This window comes from Cryptomeria japonica, chromosome 3 (assembly GCF_030272615.1).
Source record: "Cryptomeria japonica chromosome 3, Sugi_1.0, whole genome shotgun sequence".
NCBI classification, from domain to species: domain Eukaryota; kingdom Viridiplantae; phylum Streptophyta; class Pinopsida; order Cupressales; family Cupressaceae; genus Cryptomeria; species Cryptomeria japonica.
Genome location: NC_081407.1, coordinates 343,131,533 through 343,156,824, shown reverse-complemented (window position 1 = coordinate 343,156,824; position 25,292 = coordinate 343,131,533). Strand labels below are relative to the sequence as shown.

The 25,292-nt window shown below is 37.6% G+C and overlaps 2 protein-coding genes across 3 annotated transcripts in view; both read left to right on the top strand.

The window, feature by feature from the left end:
* LOC131077205 (poly(ADP-ribose) glycohydrolase 1) overlaps positions 1-25,292 on the top strand; it is a 222,434-nt gene that overhangs the window by 58,922 nt on the left and 138,220 nt on the right. For both annotated transcript variants that reach the window (XM_059218304.1, XM_058014641.2), the window contains exon 6: positions 20,133-20,251. In XM_059218304.1, the coding sequence (XP_059074287.1) occupies positions 20,133-20,251 (119 nt within the window). The remainder of the gene's footprint in view (positions 1-20,132; positions 20,252-25,292) is intronic.
* LOC131066848 (uncharacterized) lies at positions 3,036-6,344 on the top strand. Its single transcript, XM_058001715.2, has 6 exons — positions 3,036-3,886; positions 4,013-4,245; positions 4,346-4,498; positions 4,591-4,991; positions 5,105-5,513; positions 5,613-6,344. Exons 1-6 carry the CDS (start codon positions 3,117-3,119, stop codon positions 6,209-6,211), a joined length of 2,565 nt encoding a protein of 854 aa, XP_057857698.2. The 5' UTR covers positions 3,036-3,116; the 3' UTR covers positions 6,212-6,344.

Genomic DNA, 25,292 nt, shown 5'->3' with positions numbered 1-25,292 from the left:
GGATGATTTATTTCTCACTGGTGAAAATAAATTAATCATAAGATGTAAGAAGGAATTAGCCTTAGAATTTGAAATGAAGGATTTAGGTCTAATGCATTACTTCCTAGGGTTAGAAGTATGGCAAAAATCCAATGAAATTTTTCTAAGTCAAGGAAAATATACTATTGATATTTTGAAAAGATTTAGAATGATGGATTGTAAACCCATGTATATTCCTATGGAATCTAACTTAAAGAAGTTAAGTGTTTCTGCAGCTAACTCTGATTTTGCAGATCCATCTGAGTACAGGCAGTTGATTGGATCCTTGATGTACCTAGTCAATACTAGGCCAGATATCTGTTATGCTGTGAATGCCCTCAGTCAGTTCATGAGCTTACCTAAACTTGTTCACCTGGTTGCTGCCAAGCACATTCTAAGATACCTGCGTGGCGCTATTGGTTATGGGCTGAAGTATTCACTTAATACCTCAATCCTCTTGGAAGGCTACTCAGATTCAGATTGGGCAGGAAGTGTCAAGGACAGGAAAAGTACTTCAGGTATTTGCTTCAACTTGGGCTCTGCAGTGATCTCTTGGGCATGTAGAAAGCAATCTTCGGTAGCATTAAGCACTGCAGAAGCTGAGTACATTGTAGCATCTGTTGCATCCAGAGAAGCAGTGTGGCTTCGCAAGCTCCTTGTTGGATTATTTGGTCAAGCTAGTGGTCCTACCACCATTCATTGTGATAATCAAAGTTGTATAAAGATGTCAGTAAATCCTGTGTTCCATGACCGGTCCAAACACGTGGAAACACACTATCACTTCATTCGGGATATGGTGCAAAGAGGCGCCATTCAACTAAGGTACATTAGCACAGATGAACAGGTTGCAGATATCCTTACCAAACCCTTATCCAGAGTAAAGTTCGAATACTTTAGAGACAGACTTGGTATTGTGGAAAATGGAACCCTAATTGAGAGGGAGTTCCAATCTCAGTGACTCTACCTACAACACTTTGATCATTCTTTGCTTGTGTGCAAGAATGAAATGTGTCCAATCTATGCTTGTGTGCTAGATGGAAAATTGTAATTATGTAAAGACCCACTTGTGTATTACACTTTCTATGCTTGTGTGCTAGGTGGAAGATGTAATTCTATGCTTGTGTGCTAGATGGAACTCTAAAGGTTCAGATTATGTATTCTCTTCTTCCCTAGTTAAGAGGGAGTGTTGTTTGTAACTAGGTAAGATGGGTTCGGATTGCCTTAAGGCAACATCCAAACCCATATAGGACTGGGTCCTATCCTAAAGGGGTAACGTGCCCCCAAGTTAAGCTTAGGCCCCATACCTTCACGCCACCCTAAAATGCACCACACCTCAATAAATAAATTGGCGCCAAAAGGAGGAAGGCCGAATTGGATTTAACAAAGGTTAAAGACTCATATAAATAAAGTTAACTTGCAAATACAATCATTCACTTCACATCATATGCAATCAACGAACTATCTCTGCAATTAAAGGTGTGAAACTTGAAGAGGATTGTGCGAACTTGTCCAAAGGATATAAGGCATTTTTGGTGGAGACTTGGTGTATTTAGAAGGGCAGATCTGATATACAAAAGAGGATCAGATTTGGAGAATCAAGCTAAGTATTGTATTTGTACAATTAAGAGTGCATACATAATCTGACCCGTGGATCTTTAAGTGCTGGGTTTTTCCTCCTTGGAGGTTTTCCCAGGGCATTTTGTGTTTGTCTCCTGCTCTCTTGTTTCATTTGTGTATTTACTTGATTATGATTTACTAAATGCTAACAAATAATTAAATGTTACAAATCTGATTATTGAACTAGGTCACAAATTTAACATTAATAACCCCTAAGAGTGGCTTTTTTGGTCCATTCAGTGCGAATTGTGCCGCCATCTCTAGCATCATACATCTCAATGCACCTAAAGAACCCTATCTTCATCTCATCATCTTGAATTGGTGTAACTCTACTAGGCCTAGCCTTGTACCACTTAGGGTTCAGGCATAAACGACCATATGCAAGGGAGTGTTGAGCTTGTCCCATTTGCGCTGAATGATTTGCCAAATGTGCTCATTGTAGAATGCTGAAGTGGGGTCCTTCACTCACACAACAACCCTCATCTGGTCAAGCATAGAATTGATGCACTCATACACCTCTACAAGGGTAGGTACATCCCCATCCCCATATCCGATGACCTGAAAAATTGGATTAATGATGGAGACTATGTATTTTGCATCAGTCCAAAACACATCACTATTCACTATCTCCTTCACCCTCCTCCCTTGCTCTGTCTTGGCCTTGACCCACCTATTCCTCTCTGCTCTCATAACCATGAGTTGCAGTTCCTCTTGCTACTCAATCATTCTCTCCAAGAGAATGAAATAGGATGCATATCTGGTCTCAACTATTTCCAAGAAGTCCTTCGAGAAGGTCGTGAAGAGTGCATGTGAAGTGTGGTGGTTGCAAATCAGAGAAACGAAAATCGCCTAAAATCGCCAAGACTCGGCGAGTCCGAGTGCGAGTCACCCTCGCCGAGTCCTGGGGACTCGGACTCGGACTCTGCCGAGTCCAGGCGCCAGACTCGCCAGACTCGCCGAGTTTGGCGAGTTTGGCGAGTTTGGCCGAGTCCCGTGCCTGGGACTCGGCCGGCAGCGATGGGAAAGAAAAGTTAAAAAAAAAACAATTTAAAATGGTTTTTTTGACTCTTTTTTTTTGTGTTTTTTTTGTTTTATACCTAAAAGTGACTTTCATTTCATTCATTTGCAAAAATAGGAGGAGTAAAGTGAGATAAAAAGAATAACAAGGGTGCATTGAAGAAAAACCAGCAAGGAAGATTTCTTCAATTTCTTCAATTTTCTTCAAGAGTTCTAAGAGGTAAGTTGGTAACATTGTTTTTTTGAGATTTTTTTGTTTTTTATATGCAAAAATTCATTTTTCTATTCTTTTTTTTTTGAAAGTTTTACATTTTATTCCAAAATCTTTTCTATGTTACTATGTAGGCCCAGGGTTTGTAATTTTTTTTTTTTTAAAGTAGGGTTTGAGTCTTTGACAAACCCTACAATTTAAAAAAAATAAAATTGCAAACCCTAGTTACCCTACTTTAGCTTTTTTGAAAAAAATGTTCAATGAGAATGAAATTATGAATGCACAACATAGAATGAATGTCTTAATTTATTTTTGCATTTGTAATGTTTTATTGCAGCAACCTTCACATTCTTATTTGCCTCAAGTTTCACAAAACAATCATACAATGTCCTCTTCTAGACCTCCCATTAGAAAGGACCCTGCTTGGAAATATCATGAGGATTTTCCAGGGCAAAGAAAAGGGCAAACAAAGTGTATATTTTGCAAAACAATATTCCATGGAGGCATATATAGATTGAAATACCATATTGCTGGTGTGCGTGGGCATGATGCCGACCCATGCACAAAAGCAGTCATTGAGGCCGTACGTGATTGCTATGTAATGGTTGAAGAAATTGAAAGGAAAAGGAAAGAAAAAGAGGATCTCACAGTCATTGGGAGACATGCACCTTTAGGAACAGGGACACAATTAGGTTGTGTTGGAGGGCCTTCTTCCTTACCTTCATATCGTCCCACTCATTTTGCTACTACTCATGCTTCCGGTTCTGCTTCTATAAGTGTCAGTGCTAGTGCCAGTGCCTCTGCCCCTTCTCATGTTCCTAGCACTGGCAGTGGTAGTGGGAATGTTAGCATTGGACCTAGGATTCGTAAATCTAGGTTGGATACCTTTTTTGCACCTCGCACTACTCCTGGGTCCCAACAGTCACTTGAGAGCATGGGTTGGAACAAGGAGGTCCATGATGCTGCTAAAATGGCAGTTGGCAGATTTTGGATCTATGGCAGTATTCCATTCTTCACAGCCAGGTAAATGTTTTATGTTTGATTGTTTTAATTTTTATAATTTGATTGTTCGTATTAATTTTTGTTGTATATAGTTCATTATACATAGTACATAGTACATACTTATCTCATTAAAATTATTTGTGACAGGTCACCTTATTGGCAAGAAATGGTTGATGCCCTTACCATTTGTGGGGCGGGGTTCAAAGCCCCTTCTGAGTTTGATTTGAGCGGACCCATTTTGACTGAATTGGTGAATGATGTGAAGAAAGAATTGGGTGATCAACGCCAAATATGGAGCACTAAAGGTTGCACCATCATGACTGATGGTTGGACAGACAGGAGAAATAGAACTCTCCTTAATTTTCTTGTTTCTTCCGCAGGTGATTGATTAATTTTAGTTTCATTTAGGCATTAATTTTTTATTTTTCATTTAATGATTTATTGAATGATCATTGATCTTGCTTTATTTTTTTATTTCAGGGGGCACCGTTTTCATCAAGTCTATTGATGCCTCCGCCCATTGCAAGAATGCCACCTACCTATGTGAGCAGATAGAGGAGGTGATTAATGAGGTGGGTGAAGAGAACGTGATACAGGTGGTGACTGACAATGCACCAAATTATGTTGCTGCAGGTAAACTTTTGATTGCAAACTAATTTTGTTTGCAAATTAATTTCTATTTTGTAACCTCATTAATTACAATGCAACAAATTATGTTGTTGCAGGCAGACTATTGATGGAGAGGCACCCATCTATAGTTTGGACTCCATGTGCCGCCCATTGCATTGACCTCATGTTAGAGGATATTGGAAAACTTCCATGGGTCAAGACATGTGTAGAAAAGGCAAGAAATGTGTGCAAATTTGTATATAATCATTCATGGGTGTTGGCTCTTATGAGACAATACACAGAGCATAAGGAGTTAGCTCGTCCAGGAATCACAAGATTTGCCACAAACTTCATCACATTGCAGTCCATGCTTCGTTGTAAGATGGCCTTGAGACGTATGATTGTTGGTGAGGAGTGGTCTTCCTCATCCTATGCTGCCACCCCAGCAGGAAAAGATATGGCAGACTGCATTTTTGATGAGCGAGGCTTTTGGAGCCCTTGTGATGAGATAGTGAAGGTAATTTTTTTATAAATCCTACAATTTTTATTTAACTTTTTGTTTTATAACTTATTCATCATATTCTCTTATTTGCTCATGTTTTAAATTACACAATATTTTCAATTTTACAGTTTGTTAAGCCCTTGGTGGTTTTGTTGCGAGTTGCGGATGGAGAAAAGCCCGCAATGGGCTACATATATGAGGGCATGGATAGGGCGAAAGAGGGCATCAAATCTATCTATGCAGGAGATGAGAGCAAGTATGGTCCCATTTGGCAGATCATTGATAAGAGATGGCATCATCAGCTTCATAGGCCCATCCATGCAGCAGCCTATTATTTGAATCCGGCATTCCATTTTAGCCCTACTTTCAGGGCTGATGCGGAGGTCCTTGATGGGCTATACTCAGTCATGGACAAGATGGCACCTGTTGGTTGTACTCAGACAGATCTTATGCGAGAGCTACAGTTGTTCTCAAATGCACAAGGGGAGACCTTTTCTCGTCCTATCGCCAAAGAAAGTAGGACAACTATGATGCCAGGTAAAAATAAATTGTAAGGCTTAATTTTAGTTTTATTGTATATTGTTAAATGAGTTTATGAGAGACTGATTTTATTTATTTTTCTCATTTCAAACTCAGATAATTGGTGGAACTTTTTTGGCCCAACGACACCAAATCTTCAGAAGTTGGCCATTCGCATCTTGAGCCAACCATGCAGTGCATCTGGTTGTGAGCGCAATTGGAGTATGTTTGAGCACATACACTCCAAGAGGCGCAATAGATTATCCGTGGAGAAGATGAATGATCTTATCTTTGTTCACTATAACCTCCGCCTGAGAATGAGAAAGAATGCATTAGCTGACATCTCTCCTATCATTCTAGATGAGGTTGATCCTGAGGCAGAGTGGGCCATTGAGACAGATCCTATGGCTGTCTTTAGTGATGATGACACTGATTGGATCGACCAGGTAGATATAGAGGCTGAGGCTGTAGCCATGGCAGAGGAGGAGCAGAGAGCACGAGCAGAGAGAGGAGATTCAGAGGCAGATGGTGATAGTAACAGAGATGGTGACAGTGACACAGATGTTCCTGATGTTGGTGAGCATGGCGTGGTGTCACGAGGAGCGGCTATGGCTGCCCAATCATCTATGACCTACCTTAGACGCCTTCGTAGGCGGGCGGGGCCTTCATCGGAGCCGACGTCGGGGCCGGAGGGTGCAGACTCCTCTGCGCCATAGGCTTGTAGATGTATTTACCTTTGTTATTTGTATGGAACATTTGATGATGATCATATGATGACATGGATTTTTTATTCCATGAGTTTTGTAATATTGTATACATTTGACAATATTTATATATCTATGTTTGTTATTTCCTTCAGCTACAATTTGCGTTTATGCTTATGTGATAGATCATAGATGTATACTTGTGTATGTATTATGTAATGAAATGAGCCAAGTTTGATGATGTTATTGTGTCTTATTCAATAAAGGGTGCATGAAACAAGTTTTAAATCTTAAAAAATCTCTAAATTTTTTGAGTTTTTCACTTTCCTGAGTCCAGCCGAGTCTGGAGCCGAGTCTGGCGCCGAGTCCCGAGTCCGAGTCCGATTTAGCCTTGCCGAGTCCGAGCCGAGTCCGAGTTTCGTTTCTTTGTTGCAAATAAACATCTGCGCATCTCTCGCATTGCTGACCGCTCCTCTGATCTAGTCAATATTCCCCATGTCCTTGAGTGCATCATTCATGGTATGCACACAACATGGAGTCCACCAAATATGTTTGTAGGCTGCCTCAATAAGTTTCCCTACACCTCTACACACGTGTTGCATCTGTTACTACTTGGACCACATTTTGTGAATAACTTCCTCAATAGCCTCCCTGAGGACCTCAAACTGAAAATCAGCACCTTTGCGATGTCCTATACAATCAATTGCTCTGAGAAAGTATGGGCCCTCTACACACGTAACCATGATGTTGATGAGTTGATGATGGCTAATGACCGTCCACCCATCCATAACTATGCTGCATTCAGAGTCCACCCAACATGCTTTCATCTTCTCCATCAAAATATTGATCTTGGAATAGTTCTTATCCAAGATCATGGTCCTCAATTTGGTCTTACTTGGTGGCACATATGATGGTCCTCCCTTTGCCACCATCGACATCATCTCCTTATAATAAGGAGGCCGTGCTACATGAAATAAGATGCCATTGGCAAAGAAGATCTTGCCAATGGCATCATCTATCCCATCCTTCAGCTGCACATTGAACAAATCAGCTATGGGGCTACTTTGCAACTTGCGTTTCCCTATTCCCTTAACCTCTAATGATTGGGCCAGAACACTTGAAATGGATGAAGGTCTTGACATCACTCCTCTCGTTTGCAACGTATGAGTAGAAGTATGTTGCTCGCCAAATTGAAGTTGTGCCCTACTAGACAAAGTAGTACGGATTGCAACCGCACTGTCATTAGGAATGCCCCAAAGCTTGTTGATCTCAATTCTATATTTAATGTTTTTTAGGATCTTCCAAAAATTGACACGGATCCACACCTTTTCCTCTCCAAAAGATCAAGTGTGCATTGACTCTAGTTATGCTGCTAAACCATGCAAGACCACAAATGTTGCATTGCCACTTCCTTGTTCCACCACTTGTCCCTGATATGCCTGCTATCTTACATGCAAACTGTTTGAGAGGAGATTTAGGATCATAAGAACACTTAGCATATTGTGCCAATAACTCGGAAGGGCAATTTGTACAAGCTACTGCACTTGGCATGGAACTAGATTGGGCTCTAGGATCAGCCCCATGGTCACCCCGCTTAGCCTTAGGTTCATATTTTGAATCATTTCAGCTATGAGAATGGATTCCTATCTCATCCTTACTCATGTCATGAGAGCTCATTATGATAGTGACACTGCATTTCACAAATGAAAATAAAAATAAATTCAATAGGCATGTAGTTTCAGCCCAGGTTAACAAATTTCAAATTTGAAAACAATATTTAAATTTTAAAATTTGATGTTGAATCTTGAAATGAAATGAAGAAAAAACAAGTTTAAACAACAAAAAAATTAAAAATCAGTCTATGAAACAAACAAAAAACAAGAAATAACCTACCTTGTGCTTGTAAAATCTCTCCAAAGTGTTGTAGAATCCTCTTCTTCGTCTTCTTCTTGCTCCTTGTCACTCCTCTTACACTTGCACTCACTCTTTTCACTCCAATCACTCTTTCTGAGTTTTTTCTCCTCTTCACCTAGCTGGTAAAAAAAATCAGAAATACAAATGTGAGTAAAATCAATAATTTTAGGGGGTTTTGTAATGCATAGGGGGCATGGATGGGGCCCATGTCAAATTAGGGTTACCCACAAACCCCCAAAAATCGTTCAAATTTTAAAAAATAAATAAAATTAAAGCACTTTTTCATGTTGTGCGATGGGAGACTCCTGCGTGTTTCCGCGACCCTCGAGGGACACATGAACGTCTTTGCGTCTCTAGTGGTGCATTGGGATGGTGGGGGATGCCACATCCCCATCTCCACGTCCTGGAGACATCCTCGTTTCGAAGATGTGGGGCTCGGGGGGCAAGGGCGCGTCCTCGTGGTTCACTGTTTATCTTCCTTATATATATTTTTTCTTTGATGGACATACTTCATTTACATTCCCTTTTTTTCATTAAAACTAAACTTCATTAAATTTATGTGTTTTTATAATACTAATTATTCTCTTTTTTATTGTGCTTAAGCAAATCACATGAGAAAGGAGGGGACATTATAGTCTGCCCTTCCCAATATTGCTAAAAACTTTCTTCTCCACTTGACTGAATCTTGTGGGGGCTGCAAAGATCCCGAATCAATCTTGGGAATGCTATGAAAGTTTTTAATGATGTAGTGTATTGTGTATTTCATTAAATATTTATTGGTTGCAAAGTCTAGTTGATGTTGTTGCTTAACAAATATACCTTCTTGTCCTCAAACAAGTTTGCTTGATTGTCCGTATTGCCTTGGAAATCTCCTCAAGTCATATCCAACTCTACTAATTTCTCTCTCCTTGTAACTTTTGACATTCCTAGGGGTTGTTTTTTATGAATTCAATTTTCATTGCACTATTTGATATTATCACAAGTTACAAAACTTGAACTAGGATATATTTCTTTAATTCAAAAAGTGCGTTATCATAGGGGACAAATATTTTTGCATCCATTTCAAACAATGGGTTATCTACAACCTAGTGGAAACTTATAAAATTATTCCTATAATTAGATTGTAAATCATTTTTTTAGACCATTCATATTGGCCTAATGGTAAACAATCGTCTTCTAGATTCATCATTTCAAATTTTTTGTCAATGTCAATTTTTCCAACCTGCTTACAAATGGCAGCAACTATTGAAAGCTTTTCTTTAAGTTGTGGCCTTGATGCGTTTTCTTCCTCATTTTCACCTTATTTTTTGATTGTACATCAGATTTTCCTGACTTCTTTTCTGATGTCATTGCTTCTTTGCTTCAACAATTGTGGCTTGGCTCCCAAGATGCCCTTGCACTGTGTTGATGTGTGTTTTATGCACATAACATTTGGAATAAAATACCAAAGTACTTTACCCTCTCTTGAACAAAATCACCTCAGATGCTAAGGGTAAGATCAATTAAAATGATTCCAAGGTTTCTACAGTTAGGTCTTGACGAGTGGGTAACTCAATGGTCGATGTGAATTGCCGTTTTCACTTGGGGACTTACACAATTGTTCGAATCAACTTCATTTATCATGATTATGGAATGGGTACAAATAACTTAGGATTTAGCAATGTAGTTCTAGATTTGATTCTAACAAGACTTTCTAAAAAAAAGGCAAAAGGGAATAGGGTTCAAGAAATCTATTCTAAGCCTAGCAATGTAGGAAATGATGAACAAATTTAGTGGAATCAAACTAGGCAAGGTCTCACCATCAAGTCAAACAGATTTTGACACGAGCTTAGTACAATCATCTAAGGAGTATCTCATAGATATTCAAATTACTACCATCAAGCATTGAAACCATCCAAGTTGATGCATAACAATGGATATGTAATAATTGAAGTTAAGTTTGCATAAATTTCCAGTTGACCACGCACGACGCACTTACAATCAGCAAGAGGCTAGTGGTATGGATCAATAGATTCCACACAAATATACTCAACAATTCTTCCATTCAATCTAACAAACATTGAAAGCAAATTCTAAATCTAAAATTCTTATCTAACTTGAAGGAATTGAGAACCTTGAATGCAAAACAACACTTGAAAGACAAAATCAATTGAGAACCTTGAATGCAAAACAACACTTGAAAGACAAAATCACCATCAAGTTGAACAATGATTTATATTCAAAAGCTGCAACATATACCAACAATTCTACAAAATCTCTCTCTTACAAATGAGAGGCAATGGGGTATATATAGTCTCATACAAAATGGATGGCCAACAAAACCCTAGAATTGCCCTAACTAGGGTCTACATAAAAAATGGTGCCACCAACATATGGCCCAATAGAAAGATACCTAGTCATCAAATAGGGAATCTTCTAGAAATTCCACCCTGCATCTCTCTCTCTCTCTCTCTCTCTCGCCTAGCATACTCCAAGAATTTAACCAATACAGAATCTAACTCCATGGAAATGCTGGGTAAGGTATCCTGCTGTAAATCAATCACGTCCAATGCTTCCGAGCAAGCATCCAAAGTGTTCTCCCAATCTGGCATGAGCTTCTGCGAATCATGAACATGAATCAACAAAGAGACCAAGTCATCGATCTAACTCTTCTTCAAAGAGTCCAACTGATTAAAATACATGAATTTAATTGTCTCTCAATTCTACTAAGTTTAACCCATTGGCTTCACTGACATCAACCCACAATAACTTCTCAATTGAGGCAAGGATCTTCGACTAAATATCATGAATAGATCGCTCCATCTCTGCACAACTCTTTTGTGCGCTCTCATAAGTGGATTTCTTCGTGGCTAATGAACAATACTGGCCATGGAAATCATATCTATCTCCATTGTGCACAACATTCTCCCTGATCAATGTGGACATAGGAATCTTCTTCAAAGTTTTGAGGCATGGAATGGTCTTCTCTTGAATGGGTTGGAATTCTTCCCAAACTCCCTCCAAATACTGTATTCTGAATATAAGCCCCATTGTCTTGTCGAAAGCCTGCACAAAATGAGTAAGGAAATCATCCGTCTCTCTTTGTAGCCTTGATCCATTTCTCCACTTCCGAGAGTGTATCTCACGCTACCTCATAATGTGAATGTAGTCCACGATCAATTGCAATAGGGGAAATAAGAGTAGGATTCTCACGCCTTATCCCCGCAATGTACTCTCTAAGTCTGATATTCTTTGCTTTGTACTTCTCTCTCTTCTCTATCTCACTATCCAATCTCGCATTGATTGCCTTAAGGGTATCGCCAACTTCTTGAAGTTCTTGCTCTTTTGTGGTACGACCAAGGGAAACTGAGGTAATCCGGAAATCCATGGGAGTAGCAATGTCCGACGTCACATCTCCAATAGGAACATCCACCTGCGCAATCCGCATAACTGTCTCATCTCTAGCTATGTGTGACAAAATCTCAGCTTTCATAAGTTCTCTCTTTATTGCTCCTAGCTAAGTAGTCATCAATATCATCAATAGGCTGCGCCTCTACCATCTTCTTACTTTTCTCCATACTCCTCATCAGCCAATCAAGAATAGCGGCCATCTCCATACCATCACCGAGACACATCTCTCGATCAAGCCCTTTCAATGTCAAGATAACATCATCATTATCATCAGGATTATCCCTGGTCAAATCATATACATTCTTTCCCAAACTAACCTCCAAAAGGACAGTAGGGGATCCCGGTTGATCATCATCCTCAATAGGTGGAGTAGATGTCGCTGTAGCATGTAAATCCTGAAAATTTTCTGGTAAAATCATTGTGTTGGAACATTGCTCAGCCTCTTTGTTCTGTTCTGGCATTTCAACTTCCTTGATTGATGAAACATTGAGAGGTGGTGAAGGTTTGATAGGTGAAGGAATGATAGTCTTTTGTTTCTTCTTCTTGAACTCCTCAATCTTCTTCCCTCTAGCCTTGACTTCTCTTGGTGTTTTCTTCCTTTGTTTGGGAGCTTGACTCTCCTCATCCGCACGAATCCTGATATCACTGATAGTCCTCTGATCATCCTCGGAAGCGGATTCTTCCTGTTTCATCTTTTCATAAGTGAAGGCAACACCCATATCAACTAATCTGTTCGTCTGAATATCCACCCATGCTTGGGAGAAACTCAAGACCTCTCTCATCAATATGTTCAAATCTATTTCTTTTGGTTCCGACTAGTTAGGCAATAACATCGCCTTCTTCATTTCATTCTCACATTGTGGATGCGAATGATCCTTATCATCCGATACCTGATCAGGAATGAGGAAAAGTCCGCACTTCCTCATGAAATCCACTGACATTCTGGACCACATTCTTCTCTTTACTGCTTGCTCATCCATCAGGTCGGCCCAATAATCCTCTATGTCTACCTTGTGGATGAACTTATCTCCCTTGATCCTACAAAAATTATGATTTCCTAATGATTTAGACAAGTTTGAGTATGGAAATCAAGAAAATAATCCACATTCTCAATAGATTTTAACAATTGAATGCAAAATGTGACAAGGTTAGGGTACAAAACCCTCATGAAATTCACTGAAATCAATAATTTTCAGACCAAAGTCTGAAGACACCTCCTTATACTTAGAAATTTTATTCAAATTAGAGTGCAAAGGAGTATACCGGATCAAACAATGGCTACGGAAAGGTATGAAAGGTTGTGTTTTCACCCAAAACTATGTCTGAAGACACCTTCCAAGGTCAACAATGGCTGCCAGTAAACTTGAAGACAACTTGCAACTTCACAAATTAATCTCTAAAAACATGTTGCAATCACCCAAATATGCACAAACTTGATGAAAATCGATTTTCCAAGGGAAACGTGAAAAAATTTGAGCATGTATGTAGGGCTGGAAATAAAAACTTAGTTCCATTTTCAGACTTACCAGCACCCTTAGAAATGATGATAAACTCAGAAAATGGCCCCGAGATGAAGCAAAAATACTTCTCAAATGAAATCACCAAGTTAGGTAGGTTGCGGGAAATGATAGTTTTCTGAGGACAGCCCCCCCTACAACGAAGTTTCAGAGCTGCAACAACACTTAGAAGCTTTGAAAATTGACTGAAATCACCTCCAATCAGCCTTTAGACAAAATCGCCTTAGGCACAAATGGGCTGTCAATGAAGTATATGTCTGAAAATGCCATGCACAAACAATAATGGAGGTAAGAAATCTCAGCAATGGAGGAGAAAATCAGGTCTGAAATTGTCTGACAGCAATCTCCCAGCCAAGGCGTCACAAATGATGAAGAAATTCACTAAAAAATGAAGGCAAATCACCTCCAAACCAAAATTGTCCCTCTCCAAAAAATGGCGCCACCTCTAGGAAAATCGTACAAGTCTGAAAATGAAGCTTTAACACCCTCCAATGGCAGCCAAAACAAATCACCCAGCTAGGAAATGGAGAAAAATGAACAAGGAATCAACTTCAAGCTCCAATGGTGTCAACTTGACACTTCACCAAATTCGCCAGCAGGAGGGAATAATCGCCTTAGTCTGAAACACACTTGGCAAATCTAATAATATGATAATGCTGGCCTCCTTTTAAACTTGATTTTGCCTTTTACTTTCACCACACAAGCAATGTGGGATAAAGCACTTGTACTTATACTTGCCTGGCAAAAGTCAATTTGCTTCTAGAAGGTAAAAATTATTAAATGCTCATTGCAAATTATTTATTAATTGTTTTTATTTTTTAAATAATCGTTGCACTTTGTAAAAACAATTAAATTTGGGGTCGATTCATTTAAAAAATTTCAAAATTTGAATCAAAATGGCCACTTGGGGTAAAATCGATTTTAGTTGGGATAAAATTCCCAATAAAAAAACGTTAAAAAACTATTAAATACCCTTTCAAGGGAAAATCGCATTATATAGGGATAAAAATCCCATCAAAATCTTCGTCAACTTTGCACAGTTGGGTCTAGGGGAAAATCGACCCCTATTGGGATAAAAATCCCAACTAAAAAATTATCACTTAGCACAAAAAATCATCCTAGGGGAAAATTGACCCGTCTGGACAGTCATCTGAACACAAAAATCATCAAAACATCTCCAGTGGAAATTCGCCTAGGGTCTGGAATGACTTTTCGCTAAAAATTCATGAAATCTTGTCACAAAAGTTTTGGTGGAAAATTGATCCATGTCAGGAATCATCACTTTAGTCATCCGCAACTTTATCCATACTCCTAGTGGAAAAACGAAGGTAGTCAGGAAAATTCCTAACACTTAGTCAAATTCTTAGTCATCTGGTGGAAAATCGGCCCGAGTATGGATTTTGAATGGTGGAAAAACAGGGCATGTTTGGATTTCAGGGGAAATTCATGTCCAGTTTGGATTTTGAGTAGGGGAAAATCATGGGTAGTCACGAATATGAGGGGAAAAGCACCTCTAGTGTGGAATTTTCATCCGGAATATGTTGATTTTTCCGCTCAAAACCATTGGGATACCTCAAAACTCAATAAAATTGATATGGACTTAGGCAAACTCATGAAAAATTTGAGCAAAACACAAGGAAACCTATCGGGATAAAGTGCAAAATCAACTTGAATAACTTTCTAGGAGCGAGAAAACAAGTCCAAAAGTTCCCGAAACACCTTAGCACTTAAAAATCACTGACGTGGACGTTCAAAAACACGTTAACGCTCAAAAGGTCTACACTTCGACAAAATTAGGATCATTTAAAATCTCAACTTTACATGCTTGATCGTATAACTTCAAAAACCCTAAACGACAATTAGGCATGATCAAATATCCGAGACTGGGGCACGGGAACTCAAAATTGCCCATTATGTTGTCAAAACCCTAAACTAAATGATGCAGGAAGCAGGAAAGAGGGGGTCCCTGTTTGCAATGGGACGATGTGTGAAAAGGTCACAACACATAGGAAGCAAAATTTTTCTCTTCTAAGCAAGTTTTTGCTATCATTAGTCTTTCTTGCAATAGGAGAAATCTTCTTTTGTTGATTAGAAGATTCTTTTGAATGAAATTTGGTCCAAGGCATTGACTGCTTTAGTTTTACAACCATTTTGATAATTTGTTGGGGTTCTAGTTCTAAATATTCTTTTTCTTTCTTTGTTTCTTTTCCTTTTGTTTCAAGATCATGTCAAAAATTTCCATCGGTTAGGCTATTCAATGCACCTTAGAATGACCATGCTTACTTTTCATTTCATTGAACTTCATCTGTATAGTGTACCTATCGAAGAAATGTGACCTATGCATACCAACAATTATGCTTACCTCTTCTAGATTGCTGTTACAATGTTTACCTTGGACTCCAAAGATTCTTATCATGATGTCCTAGGATTTTTAATTTGCAAAATGGTTTGGATCAAATTGTATGTGGGCTAGAAGGTGGCTGTAACAATTATACGTTGCCCAACCACACTAAAAATGCTGGAATGTTTGCACTTGGTGATCTCCACATGTGATACCTCTTACACTCAATGTTAAATCAAGAGAGCTTTTCCCTACCTTGGCTGTAATATTGCATTCTTTTGCTCAGAAACAAAAATGTAATGGCTGGAATATACCTTGTTCTAGTTGTAAACATTGCAACAATGGTAATGGGCTGTAGACTACACCATCATTTGACTGAAAACTCTTCTTTGTTATTAGATGAAAAATGTGGGAAGTATAGAAGTCTTTGTGATTAGAATGCATTGAACATGTTAGCTTTATCTTGCAAGTTAGCATGTTGAGAACTTTGATACAGTTTGTAATGTCCATTTTTAAAAATTCCTTATTTTTGCCTTAAATTTTTATTCCATGCTAACAATAATATTTGTGTAATTAATTATTAATATTAATATAACTTGTAATATTTTTTTATCAAACTAACATAAGGAAAGAAAACCAGTGATGGCGAGCAAGAGCAGAGGAAGCGCTAGGGTTTTTGGAAATGGGGAAGTTGCAAGTGAAGAAGGGGATTGAGACGATGATGGAGATGTTTGGTTGGGGTTTTTGCCTTTTTTTGTGTTTTGTTTGGATAAATGGGAGAAGAGCTCTTGGTCTCTGCCTTTTGGGAGAAGTTTCAACTGCTCCCTTGTTTGTTATTGGAGGTCTCAACCATTCCTTGTCAAGCTTTTTCCTTGCTGGGCTTCTGTATGGAGGACCTGCTTTGTGTCTCTTGCTGTTGATGGCTCCTGCCTGCCGTAAGCTCTTAACAGCTTTGGGTTTGTGCTTTTCTTCTGGTTGCTTGGCAGTGGGGTATTTCATGTAGTAATGGTTTAGATTTGATGCCCGTGGTCTTTGTTGGGTCCAATGCCGCTGCTCTTTGTTTAGGGTCTTTTGTTTGGTATTGCAAGGGTGCTAAATCTACTTCTCTAGGTGTTTTTGTGCCTTCTGTGCATGCTGTGGGTTGGACAGTGCTGTCCTTTTTTCAGTTGTGGCTCTTGGGTTCTGCAATTGGCATTCCTTTTTGGGTTCTGGGAGTTGCTCTGTTTCAGGTTTGTTTTGTGGATTGTGGTTGGTGTTTCCGTGACCCTTTTGCCTTCTCAAGTGGAGATCTCTCTATGTCGGTTGGGTTGGATGGGGGTTTATGTTCTTCGACCGTGTTAGGGCTGAGCATGCTAGGAGTGATGCTACCTCAGGGGGTGGGAGTCTGATCCCCTACTGGGGTGTTGCTGTGTTGTCTCGTTCTCCTTGTGTGGTTCTCGACCATTTTGCAGTTTTCCCTGGAGCCCTTGATGGACCTGCTTGTGGGTTCTTTTATGGTGTTACCTCCAGGCTCCTGTTCTTCTTAGGGATTTCTATGGTTGACCTTTCTGTGTTATTCCATTCCCATATGACTTGGTGTCTGGTGGCTTCTGCTTCGAAGGTTCTTTCTCCCTCTGTAGATGCTTCTCTCTTGGATTGCTAGATGGAGTTAGGCTCTGGCCTGTTTGGAGATAGGGGTTCATTCTTTATCTGGATCTTCTTCCTTGCTGGGGAAGTGGCTTTTGCTGTGTTCTTCGTTGTAGTAGACCCTTTAGAAGGTGGCTTTATCTATGACGTTGGTTTATGTGGCTAGTCTCGCCTCAATCCTATTGAGGTGGATGATTTGTTGGGCTTCGCTTTGCTCTTTTCTGTTGCAGACCCTATTGAGGTGGTTCTTGCTGTTGGGTTTGATGGTGCAGTGAATCTTGTTCGTGGTCTTATTGAGGTAGACCAAATTGTGGGTATTGTGGTTGTTGTGCTTGCAAGGTTTTCTACTCTAAGTTGGTGCCTGCTCCCTTCCCTTTCTATGAACATTGATGTTCGTAGTGGATCTGCTTGTAAAAGGTTTAAGGATGCCTTTCAAAAACTTGTGGTCTTCTTTGCTCAGGGTCATTCTTTGGCTGCACATCATGCAGTGTAAGGTGATCTAAATTGTAGAAGGTTTATGGGGCACTTTCAAAACCTGGTTTTCCCTTTCCTTGGTTGTGTTTTTCCAGCCCAAGGTGGCTCTGGTTTTAGGTTTCAGGATCCTATGTAAAACCTTCGTGTTCTGATTGTAATGACGTTTGGGTTTGTTGATCCAATCAAAAGCTTCTTGTCCTCGGAAAAGTTTGTCTTTTTTGTTTTTTGGTCATCTCATTGCTTGTGAGATCCCTCTCCTCCTCCTGTTGTCTGTTATGTAAGGGTTCAGGCCCTCTCCCAATTTATCTAATAAGAACTTTAAACTTATAACTTCGATTATTCTATACTTAGGATTTGAAGCTTTATTACAAATTTGAAAATATTAAACTTATATTCTGCTCTAATCATTCTTCCAATTTGCAGCTTCCTCACCTGTATTCTAAGTTAAGGGGTTTTCGTCCATTAACTTGACAAGAGAAGTTAAGAGTTTTTGTCCTTAAATTTTTTATTTTGTGGGATTTCGTTCTTGGGTTGGTGAATAATTCACAAGGATAAATATATATAATATGTCTTCACAAATTGATGTCCTCTTCTCCTTGATAGATCTTCCTTTTATACCCTTTCAATGGACATAACTCTTTATCTCCATTCCTTTTGACATTTCATTAAAACTAAACTAAACATTAAATTTCAGTTTTTTTATAATACTAATTATTCTCCCTTTTATTAGCCTTCCTTAGGGAATTGCGTGAGAAAGGAGGGTGCATTTCAACCATTGGTTTGTTTTTTCAACCCTTCCATTGGTGACATTTCTAACATTTCAATCTAGCTATGCTTGCACAACCTTCCTTTAATCATTAGAGACTCAGGTCTCATTCAAATGTTTTGTTAATCGGTTGGCAGTTTTATTAAGTTGAATGAGGATCCCAAAAAGATTGTAATGATTGAAATTCACTAGTGTTTGTGTAATGATTGAAATTTCCAAGCCTCTCACTCATAAGGTAGGAATCAATTCATCTCATGTATCATGGATGCAATATGTAAATTTTGAGGACCTTTTAGAGTGTTGTTTCAGACACAACCACTTTGGTCACATAATTGTCTGATGTTTGATCAAGTCTACATTGTGCTCTCAAGCAATTAACCAAAAAAAAAATTGATTCCAAAGAAGGATAGACCTGATGCTGATTTTGTTTGGGAGAATCATGGGACCTTTTTGAATACTACCTGAGTTGTCTCCTTTTGCGATGTGGTTTCTAGAGATGCTTCTGCTCATGTGGGCTTTCTTGGCAAAGAGGTTATTTTCGCCTTAGCACCTGTCAAGATTTTGAACCTGGACTGCAAGCAAGATTCAAAACTAAATATCGGTCTGCCAGGTAAGAGAGGAAAAAATCTAAGGCGGAAAGATTAAGACTGGAAGCTCAGGATTATGTGGATGATGGAAGCCCTTCTCATTGGAAGCAAAATAAAATGTAAAAAGTGATATTGTTATGGTAGCTAACCAAAGTTATTAGTTTCTGCACATGATGTATGATTGGTTAAATGTTTCTGTTGGAGATGATGTTTTCAGTTGTTGGTTGGTTTTTTGTCCTTTTTGGCCTTTCCTCTCTTGGCTCCTTGAATCTCAGGTCTGAAGCTCCTTTTTGTGTTTATTATGTTTTTTATTTAGGGGAGTGGGCCCCTCATTCTACAACTTGCTGATGAAAAAAAGAAAAGAAGTCTTTGGGACAATTAATTGACTAAGATAAGAACAATTGGGGAGAAAGTATTGTCTATTTAAGATTCCAAAGAGGCTATAAAACTATCCATTTATAATTAATGTTTGTGAGCCTTGACTTAAAATGTAATTTTTAAAAATTGTTGTTTTCATAAACAGCAACATAAGCAATGACGGATTAAGTTGAGTCAAGGGCAACAGTAGCTCCTGCCTTTTAAATTTAAGTAAATCCGGTTGAATAGATCTTGCATTTATCCCTAGTTATGTTGAAAATCTCAGATGCTGTTACATTTTATCCACTCTTGGACATCAAAATAAGTCCTTACATTTATTCAGAAAGGAAAACATGGGCAGTTAAAGAATTATCATCATCTTTTATTTTCTCCTTGTATCTGTAGACTGTTTTCCTTCTAGGCAGGAAAAAGAAAAGCATTGAGGATTTTATTGAGGCAACTTTAATTTTTAGCCCTAATCTGTCTTGGATGTTTGCTTTTGTCTTTTGTTATTGAAAAAGCTAATGTAAGTGATGATAGGTCAATTCTAGCTAATTTGAGACTACCGTCAAAAAGCAAGACACCATGTTTTTTATTTTCTTGTCTAATTATTGTACTTATTTCATTTTGAATGTCATTTGTCCATGTCTCCTTATATGGTGCGCTTCTTAATTTACAGACAAATTATTTCTCTTATTGTGTTCAAAATTATTTGTCTATAATATATATGGTCTTTAAAGTTTGAGTATATCTCAACGCTAAAATCATTAATAAACTCCTTTCCTTATGCTGTTCTGAATGAAAAACTATTTGGGTAAACTTAAGATGAGTTTGGGATTTGCTGTTTTGGTTTCTTCTTTTATATACTTGTTTGCAGAAAAAAAAAGAAAGCTGTTTGCATTTTAGTTGATATTTTAATAGCTCTTTCTGCTTGTCTATTACTGCTCATACTTATTTGCAGGAAGAGATTAGGTTTCTGATCAACCCTGAGTCAATTGCGGGCATGCTGTTTTTGCCTGCTATGCAAGTTAACGAGGCTATTGAAATTGTGGGTGCAGAAAGATTTTCAGAATATCACGGGTAATTACAATTCACAAATATAATTATATATTGCAAATTTTAAAAGCTTTACAGGGCAATAATTTTCTTGCATTGAGTTTTTGACATTGTGAATTCTTTTTATCTGCGAATCTAATCATCTTTGAGTGCCTTTCTTGTGTCTATTCTAAAAGTAGTTTGATGTTGTAATGTCCTCATCTGGGATTCACCTTGATTTAGTCCTAAAACAATAATTCTAACTTAAAGTGAGAATTGTAAAGCATTTATAAGTATAATTCCATTAATTCTGAAGACATTTTTCTGTAATATTTAATTCATATTGCTAAGAATAATTTTGGAAGATAGATTTATCAATAACTTCCTCTTTTGTACATGGGAGATATACTATGACTGAAACAATGATGTCTGCAGATCTCAAAGTGTTGCTCTTGAATTTGGTTATGGTTCCTTACACAAGATGATAGACTTTGATGACTTCGTTCTTTAATTAATATCTTACATGATTTTATTTATTTGCTTCATTGATTCGTTTTTATTTTTCCTTGAATGGTCTGCCTTCCTATATTTATACCTGCTCCAATGTGCTTAATAAGTATGCTAAACTATGCTTCATAAATCTGCTATAATCTTCATCTTATATTTCCTTCATAAATTCTTCTTTTGACAAAACCTTCTATTATATTTCCTTCATATTATCCGCCAGTGTATATCCCATCTATTTTCTGTTCTTATATCTTTGCACAGTGGGAACGGATGCATCTTTGGGAGATACATCTCTTCTCTCCATAATCAGTTTGCACCTCTTCATAACATAGCTACATCGATCTGCATACTAATGGTTATTTTATTACCTCTTTAATCACTGCTTGCTCATTAGATAACTAATCTTCTGATTAGGATAATTGTTGGTTTATGTCATTGTTACTTTATCGATTCCCTTAAACAACTCTTCTCCAAACTTAAGTTACCGGTACTTCCTAGTTTGCTCCCAAATCCGGATACGATACTTATCAGATTCGGATTCGCCATGGAATCCCTGTGGATTTGGACAGGGTACTGTTTTTTTTTCACCTGAAACGTATCCGCGTTTTTAGACACGAATCCTGACGCATCCGATGTAGACGTGGCGATTCCGTAGGGTTTCTTTGCCGAATCTGCATGTGCACAAATCTCGAAGGTTTTTTCACATCGTTTTAAACCCTAAAGTTAAAAAAAAAAGAAGAAAACATTCCATGAAAGCACAGGAGGAGGGCACGGGAGCCACGAAAGCACAGAAGGAGGGCATGGGAGCCACGAAAACACAGAAGGAGGAGGCCGCCACGGGAGCCACGAAAGCACAGGTTAGGAGGCAGCAAGAGGCACGAAAGCACAGGAGGCGCGAAGGAGCCACGACAGAGGACACGCGAAGGAGCCAAGACGGGAGGCACAGAGATTCCTTCCTGCTTCCGCCATTTCGAGCTTGCAGGTAGGCTGTTAAATTTTGAAATTTTTATAATAGTTTGTTAAATTTTTAATTTTTATTATAGTTTGAATTTATTTATTTTAAATCACTTAATAGTTTGTTAAATTAAAAGTTAAAAAAAACAAACTAATATAAATTAAAAATTACAATTTTCCATTTTTAATTTTAAATAATAAAAGTTATAAAACTATTTTGCTAGGTTAATAATTTATTAATTAATTACAATTTTCCATTTTTAATTTTAAATAATAAAAGTTATAAAACTATTTTGCTAGGTTAATAATTTATTAATTAATTCATATTTAAAATAATAATAATTAATAAATTATTAACCTAGCAAAATAGTTTTATAACTTTTATTATTTAAAATTAAAAATGGAAAATTGTAATTTTTAATTTATATTAGTTTTTTTTTTTAACTTTTAATTTAACAAACTATTAAGTGATTTAAAATAAACAAAGTTCAAACTATAATAATAAATTATAAAACTATTTTGCTAAATGTTAAATATATAAAATTAAATTTAATAATTTATTTAAAATTAAAGTGAAATTATTATAATATTAATTATGAAAGAATAACAACATTTAAATTTTTACAAACTTCTAAATTACACAATAAGTAATTAAATATACCTATTTAAAATTTTAAAATAAATTAAATAATAAAACTATTTTGCTAGTTAATAATTTATTAATTATTATTATTTTAAATATGAATATTTTAGTCTTTCATAATTAATGTTATAATAATTTCACTTTTATTTTAAATAAATTATTAAATTTAATTTTATATATTTAACATTTATAATCTATTGTTTAATATTAACTATTAATAATTTTTTTTTAATTTGTTGTAGAAATCATAATGGCAACGACTACTAGCTCTACTCCTCAACAGACTTTCAAAACTGACCCAAATTCACCTTTATGGAAATATGTCAAAATAATAGAGCAAGTAAAAGGTGGTGGAACATTTTTATGGATATGCAACTTCTGTAGTGTGAAAAAAACTAGCTCCTACAGTCGTGTCAAAGCCCATTTTTGTGCCATTCCCCAACAAGGAATGAAACCATGTCTAGGAAAGGATGGAAATGGGATGTCACCTCAAGAAATAGTAGGATATATTAGAGAGCAAGAGGAAGCAAATACAAGAGTTGGTCGTGCCTCAAACCATCCTTTGTTGACAGTAAGAGGAAGTAGATCAAAGAGGCCCCCTACTTCTCCATCTTATAGCGATTTTCCTGATATCGTGGTAGAGAGCCACCCATTCTTGGACCCGATTAGTGAAGAACCTGTTATTGTGAAGAGAAGTAGGGGACCATTAGAGAGAGCATTTAATAATGATGCTAGAGAGATTGCAGATCAATCCGTTGGAAGATGTCTATATGCAAACGGTTTGTCATTTAATGTGGTACGATCACCATATTGGCAGGATATGTTGAGAAAGGTAAATGAAGCTCCACAAGGGTACACAGGGCCAGGTTATGAGAAGGTGCGTAGCACCTTACTAGCAAAGAAGGTAAAAAACATAGACAATGCATTGGCTCCCATTAGAAATTCATGGAAACAAACAGGGGTGTCCATCATTTCAGATGGATGGAAGGATACCTAAAATCGGCCATTAATTAATGTAATTGCAGTGTGCCCTAAAGGGGCAATGTTTCTGAAAGCTGTGGATTGTGAGGGACAAGTGAAGGATGCACAATTTATTGCTAACATCCTTATACAATGCATTCAGGATGTGGGACCTCAAAATGTTGTCCAAGTAATAACGGACAATGCAAAGAATTGTAGAGCTGCAGGTATGTTGATTGAGACACGGTTTGAACACATATTTTGGACACCTTGTGCTGTCCACTCTCTCAACCTCATGCTACAAAAGATAGGCAGGAAAATACATTGGATCAAACAAATTTATGTTGAGGCTGAAGAGATCCAAATGTTCATCACAAACCATAACATGTCACAGGCCATTTTCAGATCATTTTCACAGTTGGAGTTGCTAAAGGTAATTGAAACACTTCAATTTTTAAAATCTACATTTCACTTTGATGGTTACTTAATTTTTATTTTTTTATCATGTCTTCTTTGTATTCTAATTTTTATTTTTAATTTTTGAATAGGTTATCGAGACTCGATTTGCATCCAACACAATCGTCTTGAGGCGACTTGTGAAGGTGCGACAGCCACTTTCTATCATGGTAATTAGTCAAAGTTGGTCCCTATGGAGGCAATCCAATACTGAAAGGGCAGCAAATGTAAAGCGCATGATCCTAGATGACACTTGGTGGGATTGAGTGGAATATCTTTTGAGTTTCACCGAGCCCATCATGAGTATGATCCGTTATACTGACATGGATCACCCATGTTTGGGAGAGGTATAGGATGGCATTGACTCGATGATTGAGAAAATGAAAGCCATCATCAATGCAAAAGAGCAAGATCCCGAAGAAACTTTCTTCAAAGAGGTTCAATCAATTTGTGTTGAGCGGTGGAACAAAATGACCACCCCACTACATCTTCTTGCATTTGCATTGACTCCCAAATTTTATAGTGATGAAATGCTTGCTAAGCCATCAAGGGTACCACCATATAGAGATTTAGAAGTTAGTGAAGGGTGTAGGACAACACTTACTAAACTCTTCCCAGATTTTGAAATGGAGGATTTAATGACAAGTGAGTTTGCTGATTTTGTAGCCTCCAATGGTCAAAGTGTTTCCGCTCTCCGTGACAAGTATAAAAAGGATTCTCATGCTTGGTGGTACCTCAATGGCCATACATCACCAAACCTTCAAACTCTTGCAATCAAAGTTTTATCGCAAGTAAGTTTCTTAATTTTTATTGCTCTCTAAATTTAGATTTTTTACTATTTTATAATTGTCACCCTCTCACTTTGTGTCAGTTATTCAATAGGTTGCTAGTTCCTCTTCATCTGAGTGAAATTGGAGCACATACTCCTTTATCCACTCAGTGAAACGCAACCGACTGGCAGCAAATAAGGCGGAAGAGCTCGTTTATGTGCATTCAAACTTGCGCCTTCTTACTCATAAACAAAATGAGTATAAGGATGGGAGCACAAAGTTTTGGGATGTAGATCCAAAGCGAACTGATTTGGATTTTTCAGCTGCCACACAATCTTTACTTTTGGGGAGTCTGATAGCCAATGTGCTGCTAGTGCAAGTGGCAGTGAGGCTGCATGTGGTTCCAGTACTCTACCTACATCATCTAATGTCAATGATGATGTTGATCTTGATCTTCCTAGTGACCCATATGATGCTATTGCTGATTATTAGTTGTGTTATTTTATTGTTGAACGGTTGAGCCAGTGAACAATGAATTCGATATCTATCATAACATTCAAAGTTTGACAAATGGATATTTCATATTAGATTAGACTTATAGTAAATTTGCAATTTTGTTAGACTTATAGTTATATCAATATTAATTATATATGATAGTTCCAAGTTTTGTTTAGCATATGGATGATATGTGAGATTCTAAATTTAATTTTTGTTTCTACTTATTAGAGTGTATATATGTATATATTTATGATTTTTACATTTTTTTGTACGGACGGACCCATACGTACCTAGCCCC

Bases quoted from the DNA above. Each gene is read 5' to 3' on its own strand.
- LOC131066848 (XM_058001715.2), top strand. From the start codon at position 3,117: ATGTTCAATGAGAATGAAATTATGAATGCACAACATAGAATGAATGTC. The intron at 3,887-4,012 runs GTAAATGTTTTA...TATTTGTGACAG, and splicing joins ATTCCATTCTTCACAGCCAG to GTCACCTTATTGGCAAGAAA. The intron at 4,246-4,345 runs GTGATTGATTAA...TTTTTATTTCAG, and splicing joins TTTTCTTGTTTCTTCCGCAG to GGGGCACCGTTTTCATCAAG.